The sequence below is a fragment of the Oncorhynchus nerka genome, linkage group LG27 (genome assembly GCF_034236695.1).
Source record: "Oncorhynchus nerka isolate Pitt River linkage group LG27, Oner_Uvic_2.0, whole genome shotgun sequence".
Taxonomy (NCBI): Eukaryota; Metazoa; Chordata; class Actinopteri; order Salmoniformes; family Salmonidae; genus Oncorhynchus; species Oncorhynchus nerka.
In genome coordinates, this window is record NC_088422.1 from 9,571,296 (window position 1) to 9,591,620 (window position 20,325).

Consider the following 20,325-nt stretch of genomic DNA (forward strand, 5'->3'; position numbering starts at 1 on the left):
AGAGGAGGAACATCTAACCGTCAGATGGAATAGAGGAGGAACATCTAACCGTCAGATGGAATAAAAGGTCAGATGGAATAGAGGAGGAACATCTAACCGTCAGATGGAATAGAGGAGGAACATCTAACCGTCAGATGGAATAGAGGAGGAACATCTAACCGTCAGATGGAATAAACGGTCAGATGGAATAGGAGGAACGTCTAACGGTCAGATGGAATGGAGGAGGAACATCTAACGGTCAGATGGAATAAAAGGTCAGATGGAATAGAGGAGGAACATCTAACCGTCAGATGGAATAAAAGGAGGAACGTCTAACGGTCAGATGGAATAGAGGAGGAACATCTAACCGTCAGATGGAATAGAGGAGGAACATCTAACCGTCAGATGGAATAGAGGAGGAACATCTAACGGTCAGATGGAATAGAGGAGGAACATCTAACGGTCAGATGGAATAGAGGAGGAACGTCTAACGGTCAGATGGAATAAAAGGTCAGATGGAATAGAGGAGGAACATCTAACGGTCAGATGGAATAAAAGGAGGAACATCTAACGGTCAGATGGAATAAAAGGAGGAACGTCTAAGTCAGATGGAATAGAGGAGGAACATCTAACCGTCAGATGGAATAGAGGAGGAACATCTAACCGTCAGATGGAATAGAGGAGGAACATCTAACGGTCAGATGGAATAGAGGAGGAACGTCTAACCGTCAGATGGAATAGAGGAGGAACGTCTAACAGTCAGATGGAATAGAGGAGGAACGTCTAACAGTCAGATGGAATAGAGGAGGAACATCTAACCGTCAGATGGAATAGAGGAGGAACATCTAACCGTCAGATGGAATAAAAGGTCAGATGGAATAGAGGAGGAACATCTAACGGTCAGATGGAATAGAGGAGGAACATCTAACCGTCAGATGGAATAGAGGAGGAACATCTAACCGTCAGATGGAATAGAGGAGGAACATCTAACCGTCAGATGGAATAGAGGAGGAACATCTAACCGTCAGATGGAATAGAGGAGGAACATTAACCGTCAGATGGAACAGAGGAGGAACATCTAACCGTCAGATGGAACAGAGGAGGAACATCTAACCGTCAGATGGAATAGAGGAGGAACATCTAACCGTCAGATGGAATAGAGGGACATCTAACGGTCAGATGGAATACATTTTCCTTTATTTCACAACACAGACCGTGTGGACTTTGCTCTTTTTCTATTCATTGGAGTCTCGAGTTCATTTTTTTTCTTTTTTACTTGGGTCGATTGATAACTGGATATTCCCATGCGAGGGCCAACTTCCTGTATTACAAAAACCCAAATCCACTGCTTTACACTTCCTGCTTTGTCATGCTTCCTCTGACCCCTCCCTCCCCCAGATATTTCTCAATCTCTTAGGTTCCCATTACAAATCTTAATGTCAAGCCGCTGCGGTTTAGGTCATTGTTTTCATTCACCTTACTTGCTCCTTTGGCAGCCAGTGAACTGGTCAGTCAGTAGCCAGATGAGCACAACTTTGTTTGAGGCTCTGTACTTTTCCATGACACATGTGACATGCATCCGCTAGAGTGGAACACATCAGTCCACTGTTCAATGCTGTGACTCCATCTGGTGGAGACCACAGAGAAAGACCAATCTGACACTCTGTAATTACTATCCCTTATTAGAAGTGCTACTTCATTGTTATCACAGTGAATATAAATATATTATACAACCAAATCTCCCGGACACATCTAAGCCAATCTAACATCAACGAAACTTCACATATGTACTCTGATCGACAAACACAATGGACGCCAAATCAATGTCGACTTTATTTCAAGTTTAGGAAATGCAAATAACTTGCCAGAGCAACATTTGACAAATGTATAGCCAAAGTATGTAACATATAAAATATGGTTTATTTTAAATATGATAAAAACAGAAGACAATCCTAAAACCTTGATATGTGTGAAAGCGTAAACTGTAGAAAAACGTGACAATTGTGAGCCGACAGTATTTGTTAATCTGCCTGTTTGATTCTACGTCTCTATCAGCTGGATAATATCCATGCAAACAAGATGGCTTTATCCTTAAAAAAAAAAAGATAAAAAAAAAAGACAAAGTAAAAATATATATATCGGTAATTGGTATAAGCAAACATACTAATTCCACATTTCGATCTTCAACCTCTTGCCATGTTGAAACACCCCCCCCAACCCCCAACCCAACCGTGACCTCAAGAGTATCTCCAATCTCCTAGCCCTGACAGTGATACCGCAGTGTCTTACTCAAAAAAAGGTAACTGTGTATTTGCATAGCCAGACGCTATTGATTTGCATTGAAGTAGGCGGAGTGCGTTTACTGTGGCTGGAAACCTGGAGAGGACAGCAGGGCTATTATATTATGGACATGTATCACATGACCGTCTGTCTATAAACAGAAAACCACAGAGGGAAATGTGGTCCTCTTGTACGACGTGCATCATAGTTGTACACAAATTCAGCATACAGACACACCAACAACTGCTAAGAAATAGATACACTTTATAAAAATAAAAAAATGTTTTTTTTAAAAGGTACTGAAAACTGCTACAGTACATGATAGAAGCTGGGTAACAATAACGTCTCTCTCCGAGGTCTATCGGGTGCACTGCAGGGAGCGCCCACTTTCTTAGCTCCAGTCAGATGATGCTGTTACAGCTGTTTATATGCGAGGAGGAAGATGATGACGCAAGTAAGCACCACCATCATCATCACCACTGACACCAGGAGGGAGGCTCTGCATCCTGGTCTACGACACAGTCTTAGCAGTGCCCCGAGCCTTCGCCTCCGCCCCCCCTCTACGTCCTCGCCGTCTCCTGCGGAGCTAGGCAGCCCCACATCCAGAGAGTGACTAATAGAACGCAGCGAGTTCAGAGGGGGGGGTGCGTCGGTGGTCCTCTTCACCTGCAGCTTGCCCTTGTTGCGGTTGAAGCGGATGCTGTAGACTCGCTGCATGGCCGCGGGGAGGTAAGAGAGCACGGCTCGGTCCGTGGTCAGCTTGGGCAACCCCAGGTCGGGTAGCGGCGTGTGGCCCCGGCACAACGGGCACTGGATGGAGTCCGGCTTGGCTGACTTGACGTTCATACGGGCCAGGCACTCCAGACAGAAGGTGTGATTGCACTGGAGCATCTTGGGAGTGCGGAAGACGTTGTTGAACTGGCTGAAGCAGATGGAACATTCCAGGTCTGGGGCGCCCTCATCAAGGGGGGGCTGGAAACCCAGTTGAGGCTCCTGGTAGGGGTCCATGGCTGGGACCGGTGGGCAGCAATGGGAGGTCAGAGGAGACCTCTGGAATCAACAGGAATGTAGGAGGTCAACTGCCATGGACATGAGACCACTGGGAACCTGTGGAGGACACAACATTGAGGTGATGATGCACCTGTAACATGGTACCACTTACCCAGGGGCGTATTCATTAGTGCACACGTTTTGCAATAAAAACGATGCACTTGTTATTGGACAAGTTCAGGTTAGTCCCTCCCCGTTTGGTTCCTAGTGAATACAACCCAGGCAAGTAAGGCAACATCAACATAGAAATGCTATGATAATGAAGGAAACTTCTCCTATTCTATCTGTAGATAGGAGGCTGTGTTACACAAGAGGGCGTAGCAGCAGCTGATCAGTCATCAATTGATCAGTCATCACATTTCTTATTGGTATAAGAAATGTGGTGGAAACTCCCACTAGGCCATAAACTCCCACTAGGCCCAGTAACGGGCCATAGACTCCCACTAGGCCCAGTAACGGGCCATAGACTCGCACTAGGCCCAGTAACGGGCCATAGACTCGCACTAGGCCCAGTAACGGGCCATAGACTCGCACTAGGCCCAGTAACGGGCCATAGACTCGCACTAGGCCCAGTAACGGGCCATAGACTCGCACTAGGCCCAGTAACGGGCCATAGACTCGCACTAGGCCCAGTAACGGGCCATTGACTCGCACTAGGCCCAGTAACGGGCCATTGACTCGCACTAGGCCCAGTAACGGGCCATTGACTCGCACTAGGCCCAGTAACGGGCCATTGACTCGCACTAGGCCCAGTAACGGGCCATTGACTCGCACTAGGCCCCGGGCCATTGACTCGCACTAGGCCCAGTAACGGGCCATTGACTTCACTACTAGCCCAGTAACGGGCCATTGACACTCGCACTAGGCCCAGTAACGGGCCATTGACTCGCACTAGGGCGGGCCATTGGCTTCGCACTAGGCCCAGTAACGGGCCATTGACTCGCACTAGGCCCAGTAACGGGCCATTGACTCGCACTAGGCCCAGTAACGGGCCATTGACTCGCACTAGGCCCAGTAACGGGCCATTGACTCGCACTAGGCCCAGTAACGGGCCATTGACTCGCACTAGGCCCAGTAACGGGCCATTGACTCGCACTAGGCCCAGTAACGGGCCATTGACTCGCACTAGGCCCAGTAACGGGCCATTGACAAGACCGCCGCACATTCAACAAATCTGATCTAACAAAAAAAATGGACATTTGTCAAATCTGTCATGATTGATGTATTGTAACAGGCCCACAATGTGGTTATTAAAGTCTGATTTGGATATAACATTTAGAGGTGGTCCCTTTTCAGGTTTAGAAGAAGTGACTGCTAAATGCTAACTCCCGTTCGTATAATCTGGTTAGCGTAGCTAGCATACAGGAAATCGGTGGTGGTAGTCAAAGTCGCGTTTAACTGCAACTGCAGTTGATTGGTTAAGATTCCATGAACATGTGTTGGGGTTGACACCCATACAAGCATTATGCCCTGATTTTAACCTCAACATAGTGAAACGTGACCCGGGTTTAGACCGTCGTGAGACAGGTTAGTTTTACCCTACCGATGATGTGCTGTTGCAGTAGTTTGGGGCACACATTTAGCTACGGGGGCAATGAAGAGATTTGAGAACTTTCCCCACGTGTTTCCATGGCATTTCCATTGTTTTGGTGGAGTTTGATTGACCTCGTTGCCGCATCTACACCTACACTAATCCAACACTTCTAGATTGTGGGAAGGAACCGAATGTGTGCAAACGTCAGGAGAAAAGGTGATATCTGGACACTGGACTCACTCAGAAATACGTTTGTTTTATTGAGGGAGCCATGTAGAAATGGGGAGCATCATTTCTATTTCAATCTTTATGTTGACAGGGAGTCAAAGCTGAAACCCAAGGTCTCTTTAACAGATGAGTGCTACAATATACAGGATACACATTAAACTAAACATCCATATTCACATTAAAATACACATTATAGAGGCAACAATTCCTCAAATGTTAAAGTGCTTCATGGAGCAAAGAGTTGCTGAAGCTGAAACGTGTCGTCTTACTACAAGTCAGGAATTGAGGAAGTATCGCCAAGTAAAGGTTTGTCAAATTCTCTGTGCTACGCTTACCTTCCTAATCAGCCAGCTGGAGGAGCATCAGTTATGGTCTGACTAGGTAGATTTTAGCCAGCTGGAGGAGCATCAGTTATGGTCTGACTAGGTAGATTTTAGCCAGCTGGAGGAGCATCAGTTATGGTCTGACTAGGCAGATTTTAGCCAGCTGGAGGAGCATCAGTTATGGTCTGACTATGCAGATTTTAGCCAGCTGGAGGAGCATCAGTTATGGTCTGACTAGGTAGATTTTAGCCAGCTGGAGGAGCATCAGTTATGGTCTGACTATGCAGATTTTAGCCAGCTGGAGGAGCATCAGTTATGGTCTGACTAGGCAGATTTTAGCCAGCTGGAGGAGCATTAGTTATGGTCTGACTAGGCAGATTTTAGCCAGCTGGAGGAGCATCAGTTATGGTCTGACTAAGCAGATTTTAGCCAGCTGGAGGAGCATCAGTTATGGTCTGACTAGGCAGATTTTTAACAGCTAGGTTCATCTGTGTCTAGGAAACCACCCCTCAGAATACTGTGTCAATAGTAGTCCTTGATCATGATTCCCAGTCCCATTACAATACACATATGAGTCATTGGACGAAGGCCGCTTCTGTAGGGGGGTTGCTAGGCCTGAACATTAACACACATCACTTGCAGTGCGGTTTTAGAAGCATTAAGACATATTTCATATCGGTGAGAAATAATTTCCAAAAAACAAAAGGTTCAATTGATACACACACACATTTATAGGGTTAGGGTTCCCACATGGCCAGATCTCCATGTTACAGCGCTTGTTTATGGAGAACAGAGTGGCCTACCTGTGTTAATTAGCCATCTGTGTCTCCGAACACCTGTTTATGGAGAACAGAGTGGCCTACCTGTGTTAATTAGCCATCTGTGTCTCCGAACACCTGTTTATGGAGAACAGAGTAGCCTACCTGTGTTAATTAGCCATCTGCGTCTCCGAACACCTGTTTATGGAGAGCAGAGTGGCCTACCTGTGCTAATTAGCTATCTGTGTCTCCGAACACCTGTTTATGGAGAGCAGAGTGGCCTACCTGTGCTAATTAGCTATCTGTGTCTCCGAACACCTGTTTATGGAGAACAGAGTGGCCTACCTGTGCTAATTAGCTGTGTCTCCGAACACCTGTTTATGGAGAGCAGTGGCCTACCTGTGTTAATTAGCCATCTGTGTCTCCGAACACCTGTTTATGGAGAACAGAGTGGCCTACCTGTGCTAATTATCTATGTGTCTCCGAACACCTGTTTATGGAGAGCAGAGTGGCCTACCTGTGCTAATTAGCCATCTGTGTCTCCGAACACCTGTTTATGGAGAGCAGAGTGGCCTACCTGTGCTAATTAGCCATCTGTGTCTCCGAACATCTGTGTGTAAACGAAAGACGCAAAAGTGTTGTCATTGAAAATAACTGTCAGCTGCAACTGTTTTCAAACAGTGTACAGTAAAGTGTGTATTTTGCATTTGTGAAATAATTTTGATGTGATATGAAAGTAGAGGACTTTGTTTCTAGACCTGTGCCGCAATTTAGAACCGATTCACGTTTAGACGGGAGTACTTGGGGCTGTTTTGGCTTCCAGAGCCAATTCACCCTTTAAAACAGAACGTGTAAGGTCCTTGGACGATAAGGACTAACATTAGGTTCCTTTAGTCTAATACTGAGCTGTGTCAATAGGTATTGTAATATGGCTCACCAATCTAACTGCAGACCTTACTGTGCTTCTACACCTGCATTGCTTGCCGTTTGGGGGTTTTAGGCTGAGTTTCTGTACAGCACTTTGAGATGTCAGCTGATGTACGAAGGGCTATAGAAATACATTTGATTTGATTTGACTTACTGCAATCTCCTTGATTTTTCTTAAAATGCATGGAAGGTAAACAGGTTTAGGTGGTTTCATGTAAAGGATGCCCCACTCTCACATTTTTGGGTCAAATGAAGTAGTCATAGCAACACATTTATTGTATGCAAAAGAGAAGGACAACTTTAGTTCCTCCATCTTCCACTACACTAATCTAGGCTACTAGCTGACATTCAGTATGAACTAGTCTATCAATTTAACAGAAATACATACAGAAAGGACTGATATCATGTGTAGGCTACATCACCTGAGTGAGAAACACATTCAAGTTCATATTTCTTACAGATCAGGCAAGGCAACATACACCAATATGAAGTTTCCATAAACCCCCAAGAAAAAAAACATACTTACTGGTAAAATAGGTGAATGTGGATAACTTGCCAGAATGTAATCCGACCTACAAGAGGAAATATTAAGGCTACATCCTTATGACAGCTGTAAGGAGGAGTGACGTCCAACGGGCCTTTTGCCCTGAAAGCAGCAGAGGTGCCCAGAAGAAATACAAGCCTGCCGTTTTCACTTCTGAAAGTTAACCCAGAGTCCAACTTAAAAAAAATAATGGTTATGAACTATGGAATGAAAAACTACAGTTGAAGTAGTTACCACGTCGCTCATACAGTCGTGGTTAAAGCGTGATCTTGCCGGTGAAAGGCGAGCGCAGGCAGATCCCCTGGAGCAAGGTCATAGAGCGCGTTCCTCCAAACAAACTCTTGATCTTTAGGTTGTGATACTACTTTGCTTCAACTCAGCTCCTTTGCTCTCGGCTTTGGGTAAGTCAGTATTTGAATACTGTTACAATATGAGGAAACATGTTCGGGGTAGCTAGTCAAATGAGCGACTCGGAAATATTAGGCCTATCTGTGTAAACATACTTGGCTCGGTGAGCGCGAGCGGGCGTCCGTGGGTAGTCATTTGGAAATGCACATACCTAATATAGGCGTCGTTGCACCTGTCGCGACTTTATGTAGATTAGCGAGTCGACCTCAAAACTCCACATAATACAGACTACTCATTAGTTGTCTTGGAAATAAAATGAAAACGTGTCTTGTCTGTCATGGCTTATACAAATGCTGTGGGTAGATAGGCCCTATGGTATGAAGTCACTTGGCAGCACAGGATTTTATATAAAAAAAATGGATTTCCCAAAAACCTTCCTTGGCAAAGACATTTGATGATGATAATTATTGTGAAATGTGAGTAGTAGACTTATCTAAAAAAAAAAAAAAAAACGTTTAGGTGGCTGTTCATGTTTTTGAATATTTTTTATTGGTGACAGATGAGAACAGGAGAAATGTAAGGAGTAGGGTTGGGGGAGGTCGTTCTAATCTTAGATCTAGAGTACATAGGGTAAAATTCAACCTTTGAAGCATTGTCATTCCACTGGTGAGATTAGTGAATGTGTTGGCATTGGTAAAACATAAGACTAACATACAGTAACAATCAGATTTATTAGATCAAACATAAAGACCAACACAGACAGAGCTAACACAATGGGACCCACACACCCCTTCTCTTATTCTAGTCAAATATGGCTTGCATCCCAAATTACACCCTATTCCCTGTTTAGTGCAACAACTTTTAAACAGGGCCCATAGATCTCTGGTCCAAAGTAGTGCACTATATAGGGTATAGGGTCCCATTTGTGACGCAACCATAGGAGACAATGGGGCGGTTAGATTCCAACCAAGAGCATCATTGATTATTACACAGAACAGTGGCATCTCATGCTTGTGGCTCCTCACTATGCCACTCATGGTTGACACTGATGCAATGTTTGTATGCATACTGAACAAAAATATAAACGCAACAATTTTAAAAGATTTTTTACTGAGTTACAGTTCATATAAGGAAATCAGTCAATTGAAATCAATTCCTTTAGGCTCTAATCTATGGATTTCATATGACACGGGGTGGGGGTGCAGACACGGGTGGGCCTGGGAGGGCATAGGCCCACCCACTGCGGAGCCAGGACCAGCTGATCAGAATGAGTTTCCCCCCCCACAAAAGGGCTTTATTACAGACAGAAATGATCCCGCAGGTGATGAAGCTGGGTGTGGAGGTCGTGGTTACACGTGGTCTGCCGTTGTGAGGCCGGTTAGACGTACTTCCAAATTCTCTAAAACGACGTTGGAGGCGGCTTATGGTAGAGAAATTGACATTCAATTCTTTGGCAACAGCTCTGGTGGACATTCCTGCAGTCAGCATGCCAATTGCACGCTCCCTCAAACCTTGATATCTGTAGCATTGTGTTACAAAACTGCACATTTTAGAGTGGCCTTTTATTGTCCCCAGCACAATGTGCTGCTGTGTTATAATCGTGCGGTTTAAATCAGCTTCTTGATATGCCACACCTGTCGGGTGGATGGATTATTTTGACAAAAGGATAAAATATTCACTAACAGGAACGTAAAAACAAATTTGTTCACAACATTTTTGAGAAATAAGCATTTTGTTCATATGGAACCATTTCTGGGATCTTTTTTTAAATTTCAGCTCATGAAAACATGGGACCACCACTTTACATGTTGCTCTTTATATTTTTTCATTCAGTGTATGTTTGTATGACACCAACAGGCTCCTGAACAGCTGCTATCCCTAAGCCGTAAGACTGCTAAATAGCTAACAAAATGGCTACATGGTCTTCTGAGTTGACCTGTGTATTTTTTATTTTTTTGCACAAGACTATGCCCACTGGACTCTACAGTCACGTACACACACACACCCGCATACAATCATCATTTACGCTGCTGCTACACTGTTTATCATATATCCCGATGCCTAGTCATCTTACCCCTATACATATCTACCTCTCACTCCAGTATCCCTGCATATTGTTAATATGGTATTGGAACTGACCCTGTATATACAGTGGGGCAAAAAAGTATTTAGTCAGCCACCAATTGTGCAAGTTCTCCCACTTAAAAAGATGAGAGGCCTGTAATTTTCATCATAGGTACACTTCAACTATGACAGACAAAATGAGAGAAAAAAATCCAGAAAATCACATTGTAGGATTTTTAATGAATTTATTTGCAAATTATGGTGGAAAATAAGTATTTGGTGAATGACAAAAGTTTCTCAATACTTTGTTATATACCCTTTGTTGGCAATGACAGAGGTCAAACGTTTTCTGTAAGTCTTCACAAGGTATTCACACACTGTTGCTGGTATTTTGGCCCATTCCTCCATGCAGATCTCCTCTAGAGCAGTGATGTTATGGGGCTGTTGCTGGGCAACATGGACTTTCAACTCCCTCCAAAGATTTTCTATGGGGTTGAGATCTGGAGACTGGCTAGGCCACTCCAGGACCTTGAAATGCTTCTTACAAAGTCACTCCTTTGTTGCCCGGGCGGTGTCTTTGGGATCATTGTCATGCTGAAAGACCCAGCCACGTTTAATCTTCAATGCCCTTGCTGATGGAAGGAGGTTTTCACTCAAAATCTCACGATACATTCTTTCCTTTACACAGATCAGTCATCCTGGTCCCTTTACAGAAAAACAGCCCCAAAGCATGATGTTTCCACCCCCATGCTTCACAGTATGGTGTTCTTTGGATGCATTCTTTGTCCTCCAAACACCACGTGTTGAGTTTTTACCAAAAAGTTATATTTTGGTTTCATCTGACATTCTCCCAATCTTCTTCTGGATCATCCAAATGCTCTCTAGCAAACTTCAGACGGGCCTGGACATGTACTCGCTTAAACAGGGGGACACGTCTGGCACTGCAGGATTTGAGTCCCTGGTGGCGTAGTGTTACTGATGGTAGGCTTTGTTACTTTGGTCCCAGCTCTCTGCTGGTCATTCACTAGGTCCCCCCGTGTGGTTCTGGGATTTTTGCTCACCGTTCTTGTGATCATTTAAACCCGACGGGGTGAGATCTTGCGTGGAGCCCCAGATCGAGGGAGATGATCAGTGGTCTTGTATGTCTTCCATTTCCTAATAATTGCTCCCACAGTTGATTTCTTCAAACCAAGCTGCTTACCTATTGCAGATTCAGTCTTCCCAGCCTGGTGCAGGTCTACAATTTTGTTTCTGGTGTCCTTTGACAGCTCTTTGGTCTTGGCCATAGTGGAGTTTGGAGTGTGACTGTTTGAGGTTGTGGACAGGTGTCTTTTATACTGATAACAAGTTCAAACAGGTGCCATTAATACAGGTAACGAGTGGAGGACAGAGAAGCCTCTTAAAGAAGAAGTTACAGGTCTGTGAGAGCCAGAAATCTTGCTTGTTTGTAGGTGACCAAATACTTATTTTCCACCATAATTTGCAAATAAATTCATTAAAAATCCTACAATGTGATTTTCTGGATTTTTTTTCTCCTCAATTTGTCTGTCATAGTTGAAGTGTACCTATGATGAAAATTACAGGCCTCATCTTTTTAAGTGGGAGAACTTGCACAATTGGTGGCTGACTAAATACTTTTTTGCCCCACTGTAGCTTCTTACTTTGTTCTTGTTATTTTCTACCTTGTGTTCTTTTTTTTGTGTGCTACAATTGGAGCATTTCACTGTACTTGTGCACATGACATTAAAACTTGAAACTGTATGGGATGTGTTCCCATCCGAATGTGTTAGCCTTGTGACTGACGAGTTAACTCCTGTAGCTAAAGCCCTTTCGTGATGTGTTGGTATAGTGTCTCTCCGTGCCTATCCAATTCCTCAGAGGTAACTATCTACAGCAGGGATTCCCAAACTGTTTTGACCCGCGATCCCACTTGGATATGAAAAATGTTTTCGCGACCCCAATATTTGAAAAAAAAAAATGAAAAAAATAAAAAAAGTGATGTAATCAACAGCCATGGTTAACTTTTTAAATATGGGCCTATGACAGTCTATTACAAATCAGTCTGACAGTACTATTGACAGTATTTCAATCTGAAGGACATATGTTTTGAAATGCATTGGGAAGTTCAGAAGATCATCAGCCAATCATTTTATACTGTATGTTTTTCTGTGAAGAAAGTTACATCGTCATTGATGTTATTCCCCCCCCCAGTCTGATTTAGTGCTTGGTCTTGTCCACGCTGTTCTAATGAGTTCTGCTTGTCCACGCTGTTCTAATGAGTTCTGCTTGTGGGCATTGCAGAAGGGAAGACACACGTGTGTTCCTTAGAGTCTTATCATTCAGTGATTGGGGGGGGTCATAATATTTTGTAGCTTAAACCGTTCGAAAGATGGAGCCACATTTGTAGGAAGAAAACAGAACCGCTCTGTTTATTACAACCATATCTAGCGACTACCGGAGGTTACTGATGTAATCCCACCTCCTATTAACCAAGCGCAAATGGAACATTTTATTTCAGAGTTTCTCTCGAGACCCCTATTTTTCAAAACTGGTGACCCCATTAGGGGGTCGCGACCCCTAGTTTGGCAAACGCTGACCTACAGTGTGGCAGTATCTCAGGTCAGTTTAATACAAATAGATTGCATTCCATAAGTTCCAATTTTTGCCAGCGTAATAACGGAGTATGTCACAGAAGTCGAGTATCACAAGCTGGGTCGACATTAGCACTGCCGAGTTGCGCTGTAGCTCAGTATGGCGCTTGCCACACCAGGATAGTGAGTTCGATTCCCGGCACCACTCATACGTTAAAAAAAAAAAAAAAAAATATGCACGCATGACTAAGTCATCACTTTGGATAAAAGCGGCGGATAAAATTTGGTAAGTTATAAAAATGGGGTCGTGAAGCCATTTCAAATAAACTGTCGTAAGAACGTAAATGTCACTGTCCTCCTGTAAAGTTTCACCTTAGTCCGGTCTGATGTAGACACTTTATTAGAGTATGGACACGACTGGGGTGTATTCATTAGTGCACACCGAAGCAAAATGCATTTTTGCAACTGAATATTTTGCAATGAACATTTGCTCTTATTGGACAAGTTCAGGATTAGTCCCTCCACGTTTCGGGCCCGTTTGGTTCCTAGTGAATACACCCCTGCTCTAAACGATTCATGATTTATCTGCCCACTCTATTTTATAGTGGTTACAGGTTTTCCTCAACTATCTGGTTAACCATTCCACAATTGTCTACTTAATTTGGCTAATTGTACGTGCTAAAGCTATCACTATCCACTTAGTCTCCAAACATACAAAACATTTCTGTTGTCCAGAAGCAGCTGGGCCCCGCCTGATGCTCTGAGTACAATGTCTAGGGCTCGCCCTGATTTAGAACGACTCGCAGGGGTCTTCTCCCATCAGTTGACCCAGGGATGGTGTCTCCTGATCGTGTCCATCTGACTTAAAGGGCCCCGCTGGCTTGGAGGTCTGTGTGGCCCACAGTGTAATGGGTTTTCGGGTTACCGTGCCGGCACCGGTCCTGTGCCCTCATCAGAAGCGCGCCACCTCCTTTAGGTCCAGCCCATCCTTGTGATGGTGGAGTATGTGGAGCCCTGTGTTAAAGCTGGCACACAGCAGACTGCTGGAGTCACTTGGGGCCAAAGACACCAAAGGACCTGATCCATCCAGGGTCAGAGTGGTCAGACAGGCTTCAGAGAGAGAAAGAGTGACAAGGAAAATAGGAAAGAACCATGATGAGAAGATAAGAGGCCATTTAGCTCACTAGGGTAGGGCATCGTAGGGTGGTGTAGGGCAGTGTTACCTGCAGTGTTTTGATCCCAGATTTTGACTGAGCAGTCATGAGAGGAGGACGCTACGAGCGCAGGGCCCCCGGGGCTGGAGGGCAGGAACACACAGCAAGCGGTGGTCTCGCGATGGCCCCGGTACTCCACCACCTTACAGCCAGGCTGCCTGAGGTCCCAAAGCTACAAACACACACAGAAAACACATGAGTGGGTGTGGGATTCACACAATAACAATACTCCGTAGGGACAGGCTTAATTTAAATTCTCTACAGGAGTGTGAACTTGTACACTTCCCCCTCGTCAATTTAAAAGAGGTGGACAGGTGTGAACAACATGGTGAACACTTCCTTCAGTCATTATTGCACCAAACCAATACCTTTCATTGGGGGGGGGGACAAGTGCACAGTTCTGGAAGAGGGTAGAGAATTGGAAACCCAGACAGGGTTGAAGGGGGGGACTCACCGTAGCCTCACAGCCTTGGCCTCCGAAGCCATTGCTGCTGGACAGGAGGTGGTTGCCGTTGGCGCTGATGTCACAGTGTGTCTGGATGTATTGCTTGGCTGGGAACGTGTTAGTGACCTGCCAGGTACGACTGTCCCACACCCTGCACAATTCAAAATGCATGTATCAACCTGGAGCACTGCATTCAGAGGCGGGTGGGAGGAGCTATAGGAGGACGGGCTCATTGTAATGGCTGGAATGGATTCAATGGAACGGTATCGAACACAGTAAACATATGGAACATTCATTCCATTCCAGCCTATGCAATGAGCCCGTCCTCATAGCTCCTCCCACTAGCCTCCTCTAACTGCATTACTCACAGTAACACTGTTAGTGATCATACCCTGAGTGACAACCAACAGCATATAGCCTGGGGGCCAGTCTGTCGTCCTATAGCCTGGGGGCCAGTCTGTCGTCCTATAGCCTGGGGGCCAGTCTGTCGTCCTATAGCCTGGGGGCCAGTCTGTCGTCCTATAGCCTGGGGGCCAGTCTGTCGTCCTATAGCCTGGGGGCCAGTCTGTTACTGCTCTCTTCCAAACTCCTTATGGAATTGGTATTCAAAACATGTTTGGCTTGACAATGAAGTAGGCAAAAGCACGGACAGATTTGGAACCAGGCTATAACAACTTACCTGATGGTTTTATCCTCGGATGTCTGAACGATGGAGCTGCTCTCAGGTACCCAGCACACATGAGTAACCTGAAAAAGAGTCAGGCTCTATATCATACAGAATAATATTTACAATACTTATGGAATAATATAACATTTAGTAGTGTGCAAGATTGATCTACATTTTGTATGTTTTTAAATGCCAGGATGTCATAATCATTTCCCCTTTTTCATATAGTGTGAATTCCTTAAAGGGATATTTTACTACAAAATAAATAAATAAATATATATTGTTTATTAGTCCACTGTTGATATGATCCTAAAAATGTTGCAGGTCAGCAGTAACATTTAAGATAGAGCACTTTCAGTACAAAGTACAAAGTGAAATGGTCCAAACTATGCAAAACGCATCACCGAACTTTGTGATTTCACTTGAACATATTCATGAATTAAACTGCCTTTCCACTATGACGGTGCAACAGACGACACTTCCTCAGTGTGGATGAGCTGTAGTATGTTCATCATTTGTACTAGTATAACTTTTTACCAAACCGTGTTTCTAAATAGTATGCAGTACTGTTAGTGTCTAGTAAATACTTACAGTAAACAGTATGATCATTTGGACACAGGGTACGAGATATCATCCTACCTTTTTATAAACCCTTTTTATAGTACCCTCAAATCAAGGGACAGAAGAGTCACGTACCAGGTTTCTGGAGACTGTGTTCTTATGCACACGCTCGCCAGACTCAATGTCCCAGAGGCACATGGAGTTGTCACGGGAACCAGTGCACAGCCTCGACCCATCTAACGAAAATACAAGTATGATTTACACACACACACACACACACACACACACACACACACACACACACACACACACACACACACAGGTATTTATAATGGTGTTTGATAAGGTGTTAATGCAAGTGTTTGAGGGGTGAAGGGGGATGTTGTCCCTAGACGCTGATCTTGGCTAAGGTTAAGTTAAAGGTTAAGATTGGGGGAGGAGAGAAAATCTGATCCTAGATCTGCACCTAGGGGGAAACTTCACCCTGTTTCTACCTGGACTGACGGCCAGCCCGTTGACCACCAGCTCATGGCCACAGAACTCCTGGATGGGCTCGTCCCCCTGGTTGAGATCCCACATCATAACACTCTTGTCTCGAGACGCACTAAATATCCAAGTGCTTCCAGGAAAACACTCCACCTGGGAGACAGAGAGAGAGGAGGAGACAGAGAGAGAGGAGGAGACAGAGAGAGAGGAGGAGACAGAGAGAGAGGAGGAGACAGAGAGAGAGGAGACAGAGAGAGAGGAGACAGAGAGCGAGAGGAGGAGACAGAGAGAGAGGAGACAGAGAGAGAGAAGACAGAGAGAGAGAGAGAGAAGACAGAGAGAGAGAGAGAGAGGAGGTGACAGAGAGAGAGAGAGAGGAGAGAGAGAGAGGAGACAGAGAGAGAGAGGAGGAGACGGAGAGAGAGAGGAGACAGAGAGAGAGGAGGAGACAGAGAGAGAGGAGGAGACAGAGAGAGAGGAGGAGACAGAGAGAGAGGAGGAGACAGAGAGAGAGGAGACAGAGAGAGAGGAGACAGAGAGAGAGAGAGAGGAGGAGAGAGAGAGAGAGAGAGAGAGAGAGAGAGGAGACAGAGAGAGAGGAGGAGACAGAGAGAGAGAGAGAGAGAGGAGGAGAGAGAGGAGGAGACAGAGAGAGAGGAGGAGACAGAGAGAGAGAGAGAGGAGGAGACAGAGAGAGAGAGAGGAGGAGACAGAGAGAGAGGAGGAGACAGAGAGAGAGGAGGAGACAGAGAGAGAGGAGGAGACAGAGAGAGAGGAGGAGACAGAGAGAGAGAGAGAGAGGAGAGAGGAGGAGACAGAGAGAGAGGAGGAGACAGAGAGAGAGAGAGAGAGGAGACAGAGAGGAGAGAGAGAGAGGAGAGACAGAGGAGACAGAGAGAGAGAGGAGACAGAGAGAGAGAGGAGACAGAGAGAGAGAGAGGAGGTGACAGAGAGAGAGGAGGTGACAGAGAGAGAGAGAGGAGGAGACAGAGAGAGAGAGAGGAGGAGAGAGAGAGAGAGAGAGAGAGGAGGAGAGAGAGGAGAGAGAGAGAGGAGACAGAGAGAGAGGAGGAGACAAAGAGAGAGAGGAGGAGACAGAGAGAGGATGAGACAGAGAGAGGAGGAGACAGAGAGAGAGAGAGGAGGAGACAGAGAGAGAGAGAGAGAGAGAAGACAGAGAGAGAGAGAGAGAAGACAGAGAGAGAGAGAGACAGAGAGAGAGAGAGGGGACAGAGAGAGAGAGAGAGGAGGGGACAGAGAGAGAGAGAGAGGAGGGGAGAGAGAGAGAGAGAGGAGGGGACAGAGAGAGAGAGAGAGGAGGAGACAGAGAGAGAGAGAGAGAGAGAGGAGGAGAGAGAGAGGAGAGAGAGAAGAGAGAGAGAGAGAGAGAGAGGAGGAGACAGAGAGAGAGAGAGAGGAGGAGACAGAGAGAGAGAGAGAGAGGAGGAGACAGAGAGAGAGAGAGAGAGGAGACAGAGAGAGAGGAGACAGAGAGAGAGGAGACAGAGAGAGAGAGAGAGAGGAGGAGACAGAGAGAGAGAGAGAGGAGACAGAGAGAGAGAGAGACAGAGAGAGAGAGAGAGAGAGGAGGAGACAGAGAGAGAGAGGAGGAGACAGAGAGAGAGAGGAGAGAGAGAGAGAGAGAGAGGAGGAGACAGAGAGAGAGAGAGAGAGAGAGGAGACAGAGAGAGAGAGAGAGAGAGAAGGAGACAGACAGAGAGAGAGGAGGAGACAGAGAGAGAGAGAGAGAGACAGAGAGAGAGAGAGAGAGGAGACAGAGAGAGAGAGAGAGAGGAGACAGAGAGAGAGAGAGAAGGAGACAGAGAGAGAGAGAAGGAGACAGAGAGAGAGAGAGGAGACAGAGAGAGAGAGAAGGAGACAGAGAGAGAGAGAAGGAGACAGAGAGAGAGAATGAGACAGAGAGAGAGAGAGAGAAGGAGACAGAGAGAGAGAGAGAGAAGGAGACAGAGAGAGAGAGGAGAGAGAAGAGGAGACAGAGAGAGAGAGAGGAGGAGACAGAGAGAGAGAGACAGAGAGAGGAGACAGAGAGAGAGGAGGAGACAGAGAGAGAGACAGAGAGAGAGAGAGAGAGAGAGAGAGAGAGAGAGAGAGAGGAGACAGAGAGAGAGAGAGAGAGGAGGAGACAGAGAGAGAGAGAGAGAGAGAAGGAGAGACAGAGAGAGAGAGAGAGAAGGAGACAGAGAGAGAGAGAGAGAGAGAGAGACAGAGAGAGAGAGAGAGAGGAGGAGACAGAGAGAGGAGGAGACAGAGAGAGAGAGAGAAGGAGACAGAGAGAGAGAGAGAAGGAGACAGAGAGAGAGAGAGAAGGAGACAGAGAGAGAGAGAGAAGGAGACAGAGAGAGAGAGAGAGAAGGAGACAGAGAGAGAGAGAGAGAGAAGGAGACAGAGAGAGAGGAGGAGAGAGAGAGAGAGAGGAGGAGACAGAGAGAGAGAGAGGAGACAGAGAGAGAGAGAGAGGAGGAGACAGAGAGAGAGAGAGGAGGAGACAGAGAGAGAAGACAGAGAGAAGACAGAGAGAGAGAGAGGAGGAGACTCGATAATTAGATACAGAATATTTACAAAACACATACAAAAAAAGATATTATAGCGAAACGTCGACGACAACATCTGTGCAGAGGTAAAATCGTTTGTGTGGGAGATGTATTTTTCTACTCTGTTACTCCCAGCACCACAATTGATATCTATTCTAAAGACTACAAACACACTAATAAAACAACGGCAGGCATCCATTCAATAGCCACAGCCACATTGCACCCTCTTCTTCAACTACCTCAGAGTGCACTGGCTGTTTACCTTGGTAACCTCTCTGTTGTGACCTTGGAATGACTGACATAACTTCCCTCCTCTCCAGTCATACACAACCACTGCCTGGGGAGAGATGAAACAGATTAGCAGTCAGTTTCCTGTACTATATTGTCACTCGTAAAACACATGCATAAAACCTAGTCAATTTACTCACCATGTCACCTCCTCCAGACACACAGAGGTCTGAGGTCAGGTTGGTGACACAGTTGACGGCATCACGGTGGGCGGGTTCATACTGTATCACCTGACTAACAGCAGCATCCTCGCCATCACCTTTGGTCGCCCTGCAGAGGCACAATACAATTGCACCTCAAGAATAGCCTTCAATGATCTATTAGGCCTATTTGAGGTATGTTATGGGATTGTTACAATCTGAACCAAGCACCGCACAGATGATCTGATCAATAAAACATCCGGAGTCTATCTTTAAACAGGTTTAGGTATGGGGTCACTCAGCCTGTGTTGATGTTGCTGGCTGTCTTACCTGTACAGTTCAGAGCGCGACCTTCGGAACTTGCTCTGAAGTTTCCCCATGTTTGTGTCAGAACAACCTGGCTGTGGAAGCAAGCAGAGCTACCACCCAGGTCCCCAACCCATATGAGCAGATTAGGGTAGTGTTATTCTTCAACTGTCAACCACCTTCTGCTGAAATATCAAACCAACACACAGATTAATACAACGTGCACACACTCTGTCACTTGACACCGTTACAGTAGTCTACCTATTCAACTGTGTGATGATGTAAACACTCCATGAGCTAAATAAATAAATCGGGCGACAGACAGAAGGAAGCTTTATTCAGGAAGGAGGGTGAAATCCTATTATGATTACTGCCACATCGCATTAACCCAACCGACGACGACACTACTTCCATAGCTGTAGCAGTGTTATTCGGACACACACACACACCAGGCTAACGGTACTTTCAATGGTAAACAGATAAAAAATATTTATTTTTTTACAGTGACTTGTCGAGCTAAAACAGTGGTGGCAAGCCAGATCTATTTTTGCTTACCTGCCCAGCTGGGGTGCGTAATTGACTATGACTACTAAGCTAGCTAGCAGCTGGCTAGCTAGCTTGCTAACTTAATCTTGTTTTATCTCTCATGCCACTAGATGTGAATGAGCTAGCTAGTACTCGACGACGCATAATTGTGATAAATTAGACAACTTTACTCCCTTCTTCTCACAGATAAACTGTACTCCCGTTCCCGGTATTCGTAAACTTTCGCCGTAGATTGCCTCAAAAAAGCTATTTTTTTGCCGCGAACTCATCGCACTATTCACTTCCTAGCGACGCTTTCTGTTACCAGGCGAACTGAGGTCACCTGACACAGAGGGAGGAGCCACTTTGACAAATAGCTTTCTAATAGTCTACTACCAAATAAAAGTCCGTGCTCTCATTTTGTGTGATTTTTGGGCTTTAAACTAGTGGCGTGGCAAGGCCCATGTAAGATGATGTAACCCAATATTGCAAGCTTTTATGTTGCTAAAACTATT

The 20,325-nt window shown here is 45.5% G+C and overlaps 2 protein-coding genes across 3 annotated transcripts; both read right to left on the reverse strand.

Moving 5' to 3' along the window:
* Positions 1–1,798: 1,798 nt before the first annotated feature.
* Positions 1,799–8,190, reverse strand: LOC115111234 (RING finger protein 223). Of its 2 annotated transcripts, none has more exons than XM_029637096.2 (3): positions 7,858–8,190; positions 7,606–7,651; positions 1,799–3,366 (listed from the first exon to the last, which is right to left on the reverse strand). In XM_029637096.2, exon 3 carries the CDS (start codon positions 3,265–3,267, stop codon positions 2,674–2,676), a length of 594 nt encoding a protein of 197 aa, XP_029492956.1. In that variant the 5' UTR covers positions 3,268–3,366; positions 7,606–7,651; positions 7,858–8,190; the 3' UTR covers positions 1,799–2,673. The 2 variants fall into 2 exon arrangements, with proteins under 2 accessions (XP_029492956.1, XP_029492955.1); XM_029637095.2 differs by having other exon boundaries at positions 7,606–7,776.
* Positions 8,191–8,497: 307 nt separating this feature from the next.
* Positions 8,498–20,138, reverse strand: wdr31 (WD repeat domain 31). Its single transcript, XM_029637097.2, has 10 exons — positions 19,841–20,138; positions 19,310–19,470; positions 18,980–19,109; positions 18,814–18,888; positions 16,008–16,152; positions 15,649–15,749; positions 14,965–15,032; positions 14,295–14,436; positions 13,850–14,012; positions 8,498–13,736 (listed from the first exon to the last, which is right to left on the reverse strand). The coding sequence occupies exons 2-10, from the start codon at positions 19,357–19,359 to the stop codon at positions 13,579–13,581; spliced, it is 1,032 nt and encodes a 343-aa protein (XP_029492957.1). The 5' UTR covers positions 19,360–19,470; positions 19,841–20,138; the 3' UTR covers positions 8,498–13,578.
* Between the last annotated feature and the right edge of the window lie 187 nt (positions 20,139–20,325).